The sequence below is a fragment of the Aquarana catesbeiana genome, linkage group LG09 (genome assembly GCF_042186555.1).
Source record: "Aquarana catesbeiana isolate 2022-GZ linkage group LG09, ASM4218655v1, whole genome shotgun sequence".
In the NCBI taxonomy this organism is placed as follows: Eukaryota; Metazoa; Chordata; class Amphibia; order Anura; family Ranidae; genus Aquarana; species Aquarana catesbeiana.
In genome coordinates this window covers 316,328,619-316,346,208 of record NC_133332.1, presented here as the reverse complement: position 1 = coordinate 316,346,208, position 17,590 = coordinate 316,328,619, and the positions used below count along the sequence as shown (strand labels likewise).

General features: G+C 41.2%; 1 protein-coding gene across 1 annotated transcript in view; it reads right to left on the bottom strand.

Annotated features, from left to right (window-relative positions):
• Positions 1 to 615: 615 nt before the first annotated feature.
• Positions 616 to 17,590, bottom strand: part of NOX1 (NADPH oxidase 1) — a 37,376-nt gene continuing 20,401 nt past the window's right edge. The window contains exons 8-13 of the mRNA XM_073600716.1: positions 17,029 to 17,121; positions 14,475 to 14,710; positions 12,525 to 12,687; positions 9,030 to 9,176; positions 5,677 to 5,801; positions 616 to 2,822 (exon numbers count right to left, since the gene is read on the bottom strand). Coding sequence (XP_073456817.1) covers positions 2,696 to 2,822; positions 5,677 to 5,801; positions 9,030 to 9,176; positions 12,525 to 12,687; positions 14,475 to 14,710; positions 17,029 to 17,121 — 891 coding nt within the window. The 3' untranslated portion in view covers positions 616 to 2,695. The remainder of the gene's footprint in view (positions 2,823 to 5,676; positions 5,802 to 9,029; positions 9,177 to 12,524; positions 12,688 to 14,474; positions 14,711 to 17,028; positions 17,122 to 17,590) is intronic.

Sequence of the window (17,590 nt, the reverse complement as noted above, 5' to 3'; positions counted from 1 at the left end):
TTTTCCTCAAAATTCTACAAACAATCCCCCATAATGACAATGTGAGAGAAGTTTGTTTGAAGTCTTTGCAACTTTTTAAAAAATAAAATCCCCTGTCCATAAGAATCACAGGCTCCTCCCCTGTCCATAAGAATCACAGGCTCCTCCCCTGTCCATAAGAATCACAGGCTCCTCCCCTGTCCATAAGAATCACAGGCTCCTCCCCTGTCCATAAGAATCACAGGCTCCTCCCCTGTCCATAAGAATCACAGGCTCCTCCCCTGTCCATAAGAATCACAGGCTCCTCCCCTGTCCATAAGAATCACAGGCTTTTTTTTTTTTTTTTCTTGGGAGGGTGCACTGTCCAGACAGAAGGTCAGGGGGTCGTGCAGCCTCATAGCACAGTCAGAGAAGAATGAAAACTCTTCCTACAAGCTTTAACCAGACACTGATAGAAGTCATAGGACTGCTATATACTGCAGATGAGAAAACGTATTTAGCAGTTTATCTTCACTAAAATAATTGTATTTCCATATCCTGTATCACTTAAAATGAAAAGGTGAACTAACTGCAAAAAATCCTGGCCCACCCTTCTGCTGACCAATGAGGGCTTGCTATTACAAGCATTATGACTGATGATCACTTCGGGGTTTTTTTTATTTTTGCATTTTTAAGTTCTACAAACATTTAAAATGAACAAAGCAGTAATACATTCGCATCCACACACATACATATGACGCTCCCCATTAAAGTAGAGATCTGAGAAAAATAACATCATAATAATAATAATATAATACACAATAACAACATTGAGAGTGTTATAAGATATGTACTTTGTATACATCGGATTGGCCCAGCCCCAGAGGTAGTCTGCCAGATAGGGACCCCATATATCTAAGCATGGGATGGGGATCTACTGTTGTATCCAGCCATGGGATGGGATCCCTCACCAAGTCTAGTCATGGGATGGACCCTGTATATCGTATTTATCCATAGGATGGTATGATGTCTCATATCTAACCATGGGACGGGATTGGATCTTCTATCATGTCTAGCCATAAGATGGGATCCCCTTATGTTCATCCATAGGATGGGATTCCATGTCTTATTTGGCCACAGCATCGGGCCCCGTATCGTGTATAGGCATTGGATGGGATTCCATGTCATATTTGGCTGTGGAATTGGATCCCATATCATATCTCGCCATGGGACAGGATCCCTCACCACCTCTAGCCATGGGGCAGGATCCCTCACCGCCCCTAGCCATGGGGCAGGATCCCTCACCGCCCCTAGCCATGGGACAGGATCCCCCACCGCCCCTAGCCATGGGACAGGATCTCCCACCACCCCTAGCCATGGGACAGGATCCCTCACCACCTCTAACCATGGGACAGGATCCCCCACCACCTCTAGCCATAGGATGGAATCTCATATTGTATCTAGGTATGGAATGAGACCCTGTATATCGTATTTATCCATAGGAGGGTATGATGTCTCATATCTAACCATGGGATGGGATTGGATCCTCTGTCTATCATGTCTAGCCATAAGATTGGGTCCCCTTATGTTCATCCATAGGATGGGATTCCACGTCATATTTGGCCACAGCATTGGGCCCCGTATCATGTATAGGCATTGGATGGGATTCCATGTCATATTTGGCTGTGGAATTGGATCCCATATCATATCCAGCCATGGGATGGGATCCCTCACCACCTTTAGCCATGGGACAGGATCCCCCACCACCTCTAGCCATGGGATGGGGGGGATTTACTGTTGTATCTAGCCATAGTATGGGATCTCATATTGTATCTAGGTATGGGATGGGACCCTGTATATCTTATTTATCCATAGGATTGTATGCCGTCTCATATCTAACCATGGGATGGGATTGGATCCTCTATCACGTCTAGCCATAAGATGGGATCCCCTTATGTCCAACCATAGGATGGGATTCCATGTCTTATGTAGCCACAGCATTGGATGAGATTCTGTATCATATCTAGCTGTGGAATTTGATCCCATATCATATCTAGCCATGGGATGGAATCCCCTCATGTCCATCCATACATTGGGATTCCACATCACATTTGGCCACAGCATTAGGCCCCGTATCATGTAAAGGCATTGGATGGGATTCTGTATCATATTTAGCTGTGGAATTGGATCCCGTGTCATAGCCAGCCATTGGATGTGATTCCTCACCACATCGAGCCATGGGATGGGGATCTCATATACAGTATCTAGCCCTTGGATAGGATCCCATATCATATCTAGCCATGGGATGAGAGATCTCACCACCTCTAGCCATGGGACCGGAATCCCTTACCATATCTAACCCCAGGATGGAATCCCATATCATATCTCATGTCATGGTGGTGAGGTTTTGTAACATTTTTTGAGGCTAGGCTCTACTATTGTAAATATTACTTTCCATAAGCAGGTCATTTCTGATCCCCACCATATGACTGACATCAGGTGAATTAGTGCACAAAACACTTTAGATGACAAGTCGGGACAGGAACTGCCAAGTCTTCATCTCTTTTCCGGAAGAGACCAGGAAACCAAAGGAAAAAGACAGAAGTCTGAGTTGTTTTATATTCCCGAGGAATCCATCACTTCTGACATGTGTTTGTGTCCCTCCATATCTGTTCTTTGTCTCTCCGTGTCTTGCAGCAGTCCAGCCTCCGTCACCGCGCTTGTCCATCGCACCGACTCAGAAGTTCTCCTTGTTGAAGTAGAACTGAACTTTTCTGGGGTCCATATTGGAGTACTGATGGCAGCACTGCTGTAGGCTCTTCCCCAGCGCTTGGGGGCCACAAAGGAACACGCCAACGGTAGACCTACGAAGACAGAAAACAATCTCGTTGAATGAAATATGAACATATTGTTACATAATGATTTTTTTTTTAAAGATCAGCACTGTTCCTCTTAGTGGCCATGAGTTTTATTTTACATCTATATTACGAGGGGTAATATGTAGACATGATTGTCTACACCAGTGGTTCTCAACTCCAGTCCTCAAGTACCCCCAACAGGCCATGTTTGCAGGTTTTCCTTTTATCTTGCGCAGGTGCTTTAAATCAGAGTCAGTGGCTTGGCATTTTGGACAGCTATTTTAGCCAAGAGAAATTCCCAAAACATGGCCTGTTGGGGGTACTTGAGAAAAGGGGTTGAGAATAGAGTTGCCACCTCATCCCTTTAAACCCAAACACATATTAATTAGACAGGTTCTGTGGGTGATTAAGGTGGTAATTAATCTCACTTGGTGCCTTACCTGTATTAAATTAGCCTCAGAACCTGCGTAATTCATATGTGTTCGGTTTGAAAGGCATGAGGTGGCAACCCTAGTTGAGAACCACTGGCCTACACCAATGTTTCTCATCTCCAGTCCTCAAGTACCCCCAACAGGAGAGGTCGTTTTCTTCACGATATCCTACAGCTAGAGTTGCCACCTGATCCCTTTAAACCCAAACACCTTTGAATTACACAGGTTCTGAGGCTAATTAAAAGCAGATAAGGCACCAATTGAGTTTAATTACCACCTTAATCAGCCACAGAACCTGTGTAATTAATATGTGTTCGGGTTTAAAGGGATGAGGTGGCAACCCTACCTACAGCAGTGGTCAGCAGTGGGCCCTGAGGACAGGGTTGATGACCACTGGCCTTACAAGATCTATTGTGGCTCTTTGGGATTGCTTGAGCCCGTTTGAAAACCTTCCGTGGCTTTCCTCTTTACTTTGGCAAAAGATAACAATTGGGTTGCCCTCCAAAATGGGATCTATTACTGCCCACTGATTTTTTTTTTTTTTACTGATGGGCCAATATGGGGCGTTTTTATGTTATTTCACCAAATTATCCATTTTTGTCCAACCCTGTGAATTTAGAGCCATATATCTGCTGGATTTTAATGCTAAATACTTATCAACATGCAGTGACCATATATGCAGTGCCTGATAAAAGTTCTCCTGAGGAAGCCAACGTCTGGACGAAACATGTGGAGATCCAATCAGTTGCATCTGTTTTATGTATGGTTATTTCTGACAACATTGTGTTGATTTTTAGATGTTTCTAAATAAAATTTTGATATTAATTTATCTTTTTGTATGGTATTGTTTTGGCACCTTTTAAAATCCCATTTCTTGGTTCTTGTCATATAAGGTTTAAACAAGGGATGTGGTGCTGATGACTCTCAGATATTCAGCAAATCCTGTCTTTCTACTTGAGGACAGGGGTTGAGAGCCACTGGCCTACACCAATGTTTCTTAACTCCAGTCCTCAAGTACCCCCCACAACAGGTCATGTTTTCAGGATTTCCCTCAGATGAAAACGGCTGTGGTAATTGTTTAGGCACGGGGGGTGGGTACTTGGGGAAAACAGAATCATCTCCATCATAAGATTGGGGGGGTGGTTTGGGGAATCTCTAGCTACTTGCCAACCACAACAAGCCTCTATGGCCTTGAAGGACTGGAGCGACGTCATCACTTCTGGTTCAAGGGTGAAATTAAATCTTTTTTTTTTTTTTTTTTTTTATTTAAAAAGCAAAAGATCAAACCAAATTGATCTTTTGCTTTAAAAAAAAAAAAAATCAAAAAACATTTTTTTGATCTTTTGCTTTAAAAAAAAAAAACTTTTTTTTTTTTTGATCTTTCGCTTTAAAAAAATTTAAAAAATCATTTTTTTTTATCTTTTGCTTTTAAAAAAAAAAAAACATTTTGTTTTTGATCTCTTGCTTTAAAAAAAATAAATAAAAAAAAAGAAAATCAATTTTTTTTTGATCTATTGCTTTTAAAAAAAAAGAAAATAATTTTTTTTGATCTTTTGCTTCCAGCCTGGAGCGGAAGCGACTGGTCCTCCAAGGCCATAGGGGTGATCGAGGAGTAGGTTAGTGCCGATTCACACCCGTGTGCTCTGCGAGATCGCATGTGATTCGCACTGCAGTGCAAATCACATGCGATGTACAGATAGTATGGCTGATATGGCATATATATATAAAAAATTTAGGCGACAGTGTAAAAATAAAAATAAATAAATAATTAAAAAAAAAACAATTTAAAGTACCCCCCCCACCCTCCTCTCATACTCGCGCGCAAAGGAGTCCCGCGCGCGTGGGTTATCGCCGTGAACGTCAGATCATGGGCAATAATTCTATCACCAGACCTCCTCTGTACATCTAAAGGCTTTTAAAGTGTTGCCTACGGATAGTAAAATGTACATTTTCGCAGTTGCACGAGCGCGCGCAATTTTAAAGCGTGACATGTTTGGCATCTATTTACTCAGCGTAACATCATCTTTTTTTACATTTTGACAAAAAAAAATAATTAGGTTATGTATTGTTTTTTTTTTTTTTGCATTAAAATTCAAAAAAAGTGTATTTAAAAAAAAAAAAAAAAAAAATCTGCATTTGAAAAACCCGCTGCGTGAATACCGCATTGCAACACCCACCAATTTATTCTCCAAGGCCTCTGCTTTAAAAAATATATATAATGATATAGTGTTTGGGAGTGCTAAGTAATTTTCTAGCAAAAAATACAGATTGCTACATGTAAAGAAAAAGTGCCAGAAAACGCCTGAGGGGGGGGTGTTCAAATGGTTTTATATATACATATATATGTACAAAAATGTTTTTCCTTTCATTTCTATGGTTTGTTTTACAAGGGGGCGGGTTCACATATACTATATAAGGTGAAGACAGACCTGGGATGTGCATCAGCCACATTTGAAAACTCGTTCTCCCATATCGGTCGTCCATAACAGGTTTTCTGTTTCAGCCCCGTCACCGCGTCGGTTTCCACATCAAAGTTAATAATCGCGTGTCCAGCCTGAGAGAAGAAACAAGTTGGTTACAAGACTGAAACAAAGTAAACGCTTAATAAACTGCTACGACATTCTTCCCACTGATCACCAATGTAAGGAACATTCTTCTCACTGATCACCAATGTAAGGAGCATTCTTCTCACTGATCACCAATGTAAGGAACATTCTTCTCACTGATCACCAATGTAAGGAACATTCTTCTCACTGATCACCAATGTAAGGAACATTCTTCTCACTGATCACCAATGTAAGGAACATTCTTCTCACTGATCACCAATGTAAGGAACATTCTTCTCACTGATCACCAATGTAAGGAACATTCTTCTCACTGATCACCAATGTAAGGAACATTCTTCTCACTGATCACCAATGTAAGGAACATTCTTCTCACTGATCACCAATGTAAGGAACATTCTTCTCACTGATCACCAATGTAAGGAACATTCTTCTCACTGATCACCAATGTAAGGAACATTCTTCTCACTGATCACCAATGTAAGGAACATTCTTCCCACTGATCACCAATGTAAGGAACATTCTTCTCACTGATCACCAATGTAAGGAACATTCTTCTCACTGATCACCAATGTAAGGAACATTCTTCTCACTGATCACCAATGTAAGGAACATTCTTCTCACTGATCACCAATGTAAGGAACATTCTTCTCACTGATCACCAATGTAAGGAACATTCTTCTCACTGATCACCAATGTAAGGAACATTCTTCTCACTGATCACCAATGTAAGGGACATTCTTCTCACTGACCACCAATGTAAGGAACATTCTTCTCACTGATCACCAATGTAAGGAACATTCTTCCCACTGATCACCAATGTAAGGAACATTCTTCTCACTGATCACCAATGTAAGGAACATTCTTCTCACTGATCACCAATGTAAGGAACATTCTTCTCACTGATCACCAATGTAAGGAACATTCTTCTCACTGATCACCAATGTAAGGGACATTCTTCTCACTGACCACCAATGTAAGGAACATTCTTCTCACTGATCACCAATGTAAGGAACATTCTTCTCACTGACCACCAATGTAAGGAACATTCTTCTCACTGATCACCAGTGTAAGGAACATTCTTCTCACTGACCACCAATGTAAGGGACATTCTTCTCACTGATCACCAATGTAAGGAACATTCTTCTCACTGATCACCAATGTAAGGAACATTCTTCTCACTAATCACCAATGTAAGGAACATTCTTCTCACTGATCACCAATGTAAGGAACATTCTTCTCACTGATCACCAATGTAAGGAACATTCTTCTCACTGATCACCAATGTAAGGAGCATTCTTCTCACTGATCACCAATGTAAGGAACATTCTTCTCACTGATCACCAATGTAAGGGACATTCTTCCCACTGATCACCAATGTAAGGAGCATTCTTCTCACTGATCACCAATGTAAGGAGCATTCTTCTGACTGATCACCAATGTAAGGAACGTTCTTCTCACTGATCACCAATGTAAGGAGCATTCTTCTGACTGATCACCAATGTAAGGAACGTTCTTCTCACTGATCACCAATGTAAGGAACATTCTTCTCACTGATCACCAATGTAAGGAACATTATTCTCACTGATCACCAATGTAAGGAACATTCTTCCCACTGATCACCAATGTAAGGAACATTCTTCCCACTGATCACCAATGTAAGGAACATTCTTCTCACTGATCACCAATGTAAGGAACATTCTTCTCACTGATCACCAATGTAAGGAACATTCTTCTCACTGATCACCAATGTAAGGAACATTCTTCTCACTGATCACCAATGTAAGGAACATTCTTCTCACTGATCACCAATGTAAGGAACATTCTTCTCAATGATCACCAATGTAAGTAACATTCTTCTCACTGATCACCAATGTAAGGAACATTCTTCTCACTGATCACCAATGTAAGGAACATTCTTCTCACTGATCACCAATGTAAGGAACATTCTTCTCACTGATCACCAATGTAAGGAACATTCTTCTCACTGATCACCAATGTAAGGAACATTCTTCCCACTGATCACCAATGTAAGGAACATTCTTCTCACTGATCACCAATGTAAGGAACATTCTTCTCACTGATCACCAATGTAAGGAACATTCTTCCTACTGATCACCAATGTAAGGAACATTCTTCCCCTGATCACCAATGTAAGGAACATTCTTCCCCTGATCACCAATGTAAGGAACATTCTTCCCCTAATCACCAATGTAAGGAACATTCTTCTCACTGATCACCAATGTAAGGAGCATTCTTCTCACTGATCACCAATGTAAGGGACATTCTTCTCACTGATCACCAATGTAAGGGACATTCTTCTCACTGATCACCAATGTAAGGAACATTCTTCCCACTGATCACCAATGTAAGGAACATTCTTCTCACTGATCACCAATGTAAGGAACATTCTTCTCACTGATCACCAATGTAAGGAACATTCTTCTCACTGATCACCAATGTAAGGAACATTCTTCTCACCGATCACCAATGTAAGGGACATTCTTCTCACCGATTACCAATGTAAGGAACATTCTTCTCACTGATCACCAATGTAAGGAACATTCTTCTCACTGATCACCAATGTAAGGAACATTCTTCTCACTGATCACCAATGTAAGGAACATTCTTCTCACTGATCACCAATGTAACGAACATTCTTCTCACTGATCACCAATGTAAGGAACATTCTTCTCACTGATCACCAATGTAAGGAACATTCTTCCGACTGATCACCAATGTAAGGGACATTCTTCTCACTGATCACCAATGTAAGGGACATTCTTCTCACTGATCACCAATGTAAGGAACATTCTTCTCACTGATCACCAATGTAAGGAACATTCTTCTCACTGACCACCAATGTAAGGAACATTCTTCCCACTGATCACCAATGTAAGGAGCATTCTTCTCACTGATCACCAATGTAAGGAACATTCTTCTCACTGATCACCAATGTAAGGAACATTCTTCTACTGATCACCAATGTAAGGAACATTCTTCCCACTGATCACCAATGTAAGGGACATTCTTCTCACTGATCACCAATGTAAGGAACATTCTTGCCATTAACCCCTAGTGAATTGACTTGTGTAGTGGTTCCAGGAGACCTTAAAAGTAATTTAAAGGGCTCCACTGGGTTAAAAAGGTTGAGGAAGGTTGCTTTAGTGAATTCCTAATAAATAAAATGTATCAGTAAGAGATAACCCCACACATACAATGCTGCTGTCCCAGCTGGTTAGGAAGAGTCGATAGTTCAGGAATCCATCCTTTCCAGAGGACATCATCTCCTGTTCCAGAGAGTGGAGAAGATCAGCAAACCAGGCAAAAGCTCCGGTCTCCCGACAGATCCAGTACAGATATATCTGCAAGAGTGAAAGAAGGATTAGGAGTTTTCAAATCAATGTTTCAGGGACTTGGGTGACTTTTTTTATTGACTCGGAAATGTATTTCAGTGTGTCATTGTTTTTTGAGCACAGCATGAAATTTTTCTAAATCGGGATGAAATTCTTTGCTGAAATTTCAGCACATTTGCTATATTGGTTCAATGTTTTGCAGTCAACAAGTAAGATAAAATTAATGTGGTTTTGAGAGGCTCAAGTTTGGCCAGGAAAGACTCACCACACAGACAATAACCATGCTTCCCTCTAGCTAATTGCTCTTATAATTACAATAAAAACACAAGTAAAATACCCAAATACCCTAAATTTGTGAAGTAAGGACAAAGGCTAAATTGGCCTAACGGGGATAGGGGAAAAAAGAGACAAATTCCCTTTTCCCCTGGGACTTTTAGGGTGCTTCTTAACTTAATGATTGAACAATAATTTCCGTACCAGTTATAAAATTATTATTTTTATTTAATAAAGATTAAAAATATCTATGTCTCACACAGAAAGAAAGAGACATAAAAAAGCGCTTAAACATAAATAATTGGAACATAAAGTCATTAACATTATACAATGCTACATAAAGCAGCTACTTATAGGTGCCATAACAATCTGCCACTTGCTCGACATGTTTCGCTCAAATGTGAGCTTCTTCAGGAGTATTTAAAGGCAAATGATTGTGGTGGACTCTAAATAATGAAAGAATAAGCAAAGATCAATACATCAAAAATTCAAATATATACAAAATATATACAAAGCATAACCCAAGATATTAGACTTGGTTGATACACTGGTACAGAACACTGGAGTATATATACATAGATCTAAAACAAAACCCACATAAACTAAATAGTTATAAGTAAAAGAGATTTAAATTGCATATCTTACCAAGCTGCAGTACAACCCTGTAGCATAAGTGCCCGCATAGAATAGAGCTGGTGCCAACTTTAAAAGTAGGGGATTCTCATGGGGGAGGGGACCTCAATGTCAAAAAGGTGACCACAGGAGTATAATAAAGTACTTGAACAGGCCCTTAAAGGAATAAGAGATAAAGTATGGATTAAATGAAGGGATCGCATAGGATATCACTTTGATACCAAAACACCCATATATTTAAGAGTGTATTACCTTAAATAGAACCAATTGCTAAACCTGATCGGGACCATAAAGGTCTCCCAGCCAGTGCAGATTATAAAGATTATATACTCCTGTGGTCACCTTTTTGACATTGAGGTCCCCTCCCCCATGAGAATCCCCTACTTTTAAAGTTGGCACCAGCTCTATTCTATGCGGGCACTTATGCTACAGGGTTGTACTGCAGCTTGGTAAGATATGCAATTTAAATCTCTTTTACTTATAACTATTTAGTTTATGTGGGTTTTTTTTTAGATCTATGTATATATACTCCAGTGTTCTGTACCAGTGTATCAACCAAGTCTAATATCTTGGGTTATGCTTTGTATATATTTTGTATATATTTGAATTTTTGATGTATTGATCTTTGCTTATTCTTTCATTATTTAGAGTCCACCACAATCATTTGCCTTTAAATACTCCTGAAGAAGCTCACATTTGAGCGAAACATGTCGAGCAAGTGGCAGATTGTTATGGCACCTATAAGTAGCTGCTTTATGTAGCATTGTATAATGTTAATGACTTTATGTTCCAATTATTTATGTTTAAGCGCTTTTTTATGTCTCTTTCTTTCTGTGTGAGACATAGATATTTTTAATCTTTATTAAATAAAAATAATAATTTTATAACTGGTACGGAAATTATTGTTCAATCATTAAGTTAAGAAGCACCTTAAAAGTCCCAGGGGAAAAGGGAATTTGTCTCTTTTTTCCCCTATCCCCGTTAGGCCAATTTAGCCTTTGTCCTTACTTCACAGATAATTATGGGATGTGGTGCTGTCAGTTGACTATTTTTGTCCTTCCCAAACCCTAAATTTGTGATCATATGATGTTGGGGGGGGGGGGGGGGGGGGGCTGAGTCTTCTTCTTTCTCTAATGCAGAGTGCGAGGGTCCTTTGTGTTGGAGGGTTTGTTAAATCTGAGGTCCAGCAAGGAAAGACCCAGCACAGACAATACTTCCATTTCCTCTAGATCAGTGGTCACAAAACTGTCCAGATGGCTGGGTGCAGCGCTTTTCTAGCGTTTATCTGGCCCTTGGGGCAGTATTCCACCCACTGACACCCACAATGGGGCACCTTTTCTTCCACTGATACCAATGATGGGCCACTATTCCTCCCACTGACACCATTAATAGGGTACTACTCCTCCCACTGACACCAATGATGGGGGGAACTATTCCTCCGACTGATACCAATGATAGGACACTATTCCTCCTACTAATACCAATGATGGGTCACTATTCCTCCCACTGATACCAATGATGGGACACTATTCCTCCCACTGATACCAATGATGGGACACTATTCCTCCCACTGATACCAATGATGGGACACTATTCCTCCCACTGATACCAATGATGGGGCACTATTCCTCCCACTGATACCAATGATGGGGCACTATTCCTCCCACTGATACCAATGATGGGACACTATTCCTCCTACTAATACCAATGATGGGGCACTATTCCTCCCACTGATACCAATGATGGGACACTATTCCTCCCAGTGATACCAATGATAGGACACTATTCCTCCCACTGATACCAATAATGGGGTACTTATTCTTCCCATTGATACCAATGATGGGGCACTCTTCTTCCTCCTACTGACCACCAACACTGAGGCCATAATTAATCCCACTGATGCCGGGCCTGATACATTTTCTACCCCCACTGGGCCCAATCTGTCTGAAGGACAGTAAACTGACCGTTGGTTGAAGTTTGGAGACCCCTGCTCTAGCTAATGCACCAAAAAAAAAAAAAAAAAAATCTGACATTTCCCAATTACTTCCCTAATTCTACAGTCATGTGATTAGAAGGGGGAGGGGTTGTCTTACATCTTTTTTCTTCTTCACCGCAGAGTGGGAAGGTTCTTCAATGGGTGCCCATGTCACTACCTGGTGACGTGAACACTTCTCATTAGGTCTATTGATGGGGTCCTCACAAGGTCATAAAGACTCACAGTGGGGGGGGGGGGCAACAAGACTGGAGGGAAGGGGCACATGCAGCCAGTAATACAGACTATATCTGTCTCTTGGCTTTTAAATTTCATGTCACAATAATCCGATCACTTAGGCAACATGTCGGTTGTGATTCACTCAGACCTCAGTTCTTCAGGTTCGTGAGCAATTCCTGGTTAATTGGCTAACAAGGAAAATAAGGAAGACAAACAACCCCAAAATGAATCTCTGTTACCTTTTTGGTTTTCAGCCTTTCATCTTCATGCTGAAACTTGTACCATATGGATTTCAGGATGGAGGCGAAGGGGGTGATCCCGATACCGGCCCCTACTAGCATGCTGACTTCGTACTTAAAGACGTCTTCACTAGCTGTCCCGAATGGTCCATCAACCTTCAGACTAATAGGGAAAAACAATGTGGAGGAAATGAAGAAAATTGAATACTCTTGTCTCTGATCTCGTATTCAATATAAAATTAGGTGTTGCGTCACTCTCCTTTTGGTGGTATTTGATCACCTCTGCAGTTTTAAATTTTTGCGCTATAAACGAAAAAAGACCGACAATTTTGAAAAGAAAAAAAACGGATGGGCACTGATAGGCAGCACTGACGGCACTGATAGGCGGCACTGGATAGGCAGCACTGATGAGGAGCTACTGACAGGCATTACTGATGGGGCACTGATTGGCAGTTTTTTGGGCACTGATTGGCACTTTTATGGGCGTTTATAGAGGGGGACAGGCCGGCAGGAGATGGGCACCTTTTGATAGGGGCTGTGCTGATTACTCGACCATTGTCACCGAGACAGAAATTGTTGGGAAATCCAAAATTTTATATTTAAAGAGGAGGATGAGTCGTTGGACAAGGGTCTCCAACCAATACAAATAGAGGTCCTTACCTCAGCCCAATGGCTTAGGTTTGGCCACTCTTTACAAAACGAGGACCCCTCCAAAAGGGAGGAAGGAGTGAAGGGGAATATTATAGAGTATCACTAAGAGTCTGCAGGGGCTGCCGACATCACATCCAAGATGGCGGCACCCAGCCGCAGTCTCAGGACTTTTGAATGTCTAAACAAGGGAGGCTTTGACAAGGAATAACACGCCTAAAAAACGCATACAATCTTATGGGAGTATTATTGTTGAAATGAATGGTCTGCCAATGAATGGTCTGAATGGTCCGCCGATCGGCTCTCTCTGTCAGCGTGATTCGAGGAAAGCCGTTTACCGTCACCTCCTGGTTCACGCGATGATCAGCTGTGATTGGTCACAGCTGAACACGTGGTAAGAAGCCTCTGTCAGAGGCTCCATACCATGATCGGAGTTGCTGTGTGTCAGACTGACACACAGCACCTCCGATCGCCGCGCTGCGCACCCCCCCTTCCCCTGCGGGTGGGCGAGCCAGCTCTGTTATCCTGATCGCGTCATATGACGTCCTGTCAGGATAACACAACCACTTTGCCGTCATCATTTTGCTATACAGCGGACGGCAAGTGATTAAAGTGACCCTGTCGCCAGACCATTCAATTCAACAATAATCCTCCCATAAGATTGTATGTGCTTTTTAGGCGTGTTATTTCCTTGTCAAAGCCTCCCATGTATAGACATCCAAAAGTCCTGAGACTGTGGTTGGGGGCCGCCATCTTGGATGTGATGTCAGCAGCCCCTGCAGACTCTTAGTGATACTCTATAAATTATTACTCTTCAGTCCTTCCTCCCTTTTGGAGGGGTCCTGGTTTTGTGAAGAGTGGCCAAACCTAAGCCATTGGGCTGAGGTAAGGACCTCTGTTTGTATTGGTTGGAGACCCTTGTCCAACGTCTCATCCTCCTCTTTAAATGTAAAATTTTGGATTTCCCAACAATTTCGACAATGGTCAAGTTAAGGGAATGAATCTACCTTGCGAGGACACACACAAACACCAATGAGCTTAGGGTTTCGTTATCACTTAACAATGCCTCCTAGTAGCAGAAAAATCTTGGAAAATCTACTCAAACATTGATCTATTGGTGCACATACCGAACTATATGTGGGATTATAGAACATCTTATGAGTGGTGTACCTATGTTCGAGGAAACCCCTCAACATCAATGGGTGATAAAGGATAATACATGAAATAATAGTACTTGGCAGTGGAAGAGTGTACAAATGGTTTGATCTTTGAGAAGACCTTTCTGTCAATGGTAATTCTCACCAAGGTGTTTTCTGATCTTGATCCTGAAAAACTTGAATGAGTCTATCCGTCCAATCCCCCGCAGATCGGATATGTACAGAGAAGAAGTCTTCTTCTGGAGCAGAGGTGAGAGTAAACGGGTGCCATTCCAGGGCCGAAATCAATGGGCAGTTGATGAATATGTACTGGCCAACTTCCATTTTGAATCCACGTTTTTTCATTTGTATTTCTAAGACTTTGGATGGGTGACTGACAGTCTTGAAAAAGAACAAAAATACTGTAATAAAACAGGTAAACTTGTTAACCTATAGCAGCTAAATCACTAGTTTAGAGATTAAAGTAAACATTTGATTGAATGGCATAGACTACATGGCCAAATGTTTGTGGAGATCAGTGTTAATTTCTGACGTCAAATTTCAATTTAGTTTTAGTCATAGTCTTTTGACTGAAAGGCCATATTAGTTTTAATCGTATTTTATTAGTTTTAGTCGACTAAAATCTCCAGTACCAGTGTTCATTTCACCAACGAAATGAAGACTGGTGGAGATCTGACCATCACCACCTATGAGTTTGTTGGCCATTCCATCCCCCAAACCATTGTCATTCATTTAGAGTTGGTTTCCCATTTGAGGCTATAACAGCTTTCACTCTTCTAGGAAAGGTTTCTACAAGATTTTGGAGGGTGTCTGTGGGAATTGGTGGGCGATTTATGAGGGTCAGGACCGATATTGGATGAGAAGACCTGGCTCACAAATTCCAATTCATCCCAGAGGTGTTCAGTAGGGTTGAGGGTCAGGGTTCTGTGGAGACCTCCACACCAAACTCATCAAAAACTACGTCTTTATGGAGCTGGCTTTGGGACACAGTCATGTTGGAGCGGAAAAGGACCTTCACAAGGTTGGAAGAGCCATAAAAGATGCGCACGACGGAAACATTTGTTTCATTTCAGATTCGTTCGTTAAGTTAAATATTTAGCTTCGTCATATTCGTTATGTTAGAATGATTCATTTTCAGAATTAGTTTTGTATATTCGTTATTTTCAAATCGATTTGAAATTTGAGTTTCAGAAGATGGCTTTATTTGTTTTATTCTAGTTGGAAAGTCGGATTTTGTCCGAACTTCGATTTGTAAATAAACGACTTGCACATGTCTAATAAGCACAATTGTCTAACTTGCCTATGTATGATGTAGCAATGACTGCACCCTTCAGTGGACCTCAATAGATTTGGGAGATGTCCTCCACACACTCTTGGTAATAAAGTGCATTAGACATTTTCATAAAAATTCCATTGCGTAATTTGCTGGAAAACATGCCAACTTAAAGTTCATGCTTCAAGGTAAACATTTTTTTATTGCTTACCTTCACTTCCTTAACCACCCAACACTTTTATACTTATTTGGTTTTAGGCCAAACAATGTAGACACAATTTTCCCATTCTCCATGAAGCACACCCAAATCTGGGAATCAGGGAACCCCTGGTAAGATTAGTCCATCGGGGGTCATTGGGAAAATGCCCCTTACGTTGGTGGTGGCAAGTCTGAAGAATACTGCCGATAGAGGGGGGGCTAGAATGACACCCCTGTAGTCATGCTGCTGGCTCTACCAAGTGTCATTGGACCTGGAACTTTGCAGGCACCATCAGATGGAGGGAGAGTTAGGAACAGCTCAAGGAACCCCCAACCAACCCTGGAGGAACCCTAGGGTTCCACAAAACCCTGGTTGACAATGGCTGGCTTAGATCATAATGACATTATGACCACAGCAGACATGCAAAGCAATTCACAAATCAGGGACCAATATTGTGACCAAATTAACAACACTAATGGTAGACAGAAAAACACCTTAAAGGACCACAACCAACTTTTGCACTTAGAAACAAATAGGAACACAACATTGGCTTCCAATGTTATGTTTCCTTTGGTCTCTACTCAGGTTTAGTTGTGTCTACCATTGCGACATTGAGGACAGAATTCCTTCTACAGGTCCTGCACCTCTCTGTGCAGCCGCAGCATCCTCCCGTCTACGGAGATCTTGACATCTGATTTAAAAGGGGGGAGGGTGCACTGGACATCTGGTCTTACAGATGCAACCAGTCCTTTAAGAGCAACCATAATGCTAATGCAGCCTGCAATGAAATTGAATTTGACACCCCTTATCTCGAAACACTGTGCTACAAAATTTTGACTGGAAGATGTATCAGCATTTGGAAACGGTATGCCCAGACAAGAGGGGACGACAACCGTACTGGAACCAGTCAAGAGAATACCAGAGCAAGAGCAACTGGTTTCTTATTGGTCCCCAATTCTTACAGCCACTCTAAAGGTCCAGTGTTGGTAGAATATAATGACCAAGAAAAGGGGGACATGCAGATTTTGTTTCATAACTCAAGAGTTCTCATCGTGTTTATAACCCTTTCAACCTATCAGGCTCCTTTGAACATGCCCAAGATGTCTTGCAACTGGAAACATTTGATGGGGTGTCCAAAATTCTTTAGCCGTATAGGGTATAATCCCAAAGACAATGTTATTGGCATCATACGGAGGTAAATCTTAGCTTATATATATTTGCGCTCACCTTTATGACAACAACTTTCTGTTGTGAACGATAAAATCTCAGAAGTCTTTCAAAAACATACAAGATTATTGGTGCCAAGATCCACTTCCAGGTCTAGAAAGATAACAAATAAATCAATTAAGTTAAAGTAAAAATAAGAACCTATACACTAAACCTCATCAGGAATGTCAGGACAAAAAATAATATAATTATAATTGAATAATATATATATATATATTTAGTATATCTCTGCAATACATGGACATTTCCTTCTTTTTTCCCTTTACAATTGTTGCAAATACAAAAAACACCTTTAGATCTACCAAAAATCCAGTGTGCTCCCGACTTCCTGCTTGGGGTGACAACACTAGGCCTTTACTGCCCTAAAAACCCAACCGGTTTGGTCACCGCTCCACCCTCGTTCTTCTCCACATGCACCCACTGATTTCCTTTCTAGCAAAACAAAGCTGTTGCATTGACTCACAAGAGCCTGAGTATAGGAAAAGGGGTCTTGGGAGATGTAGTTCCTGTGGGGGGAGGGGGTGCCTACATCAATAGGAACTGAGCTCTCCATGCAAGAATT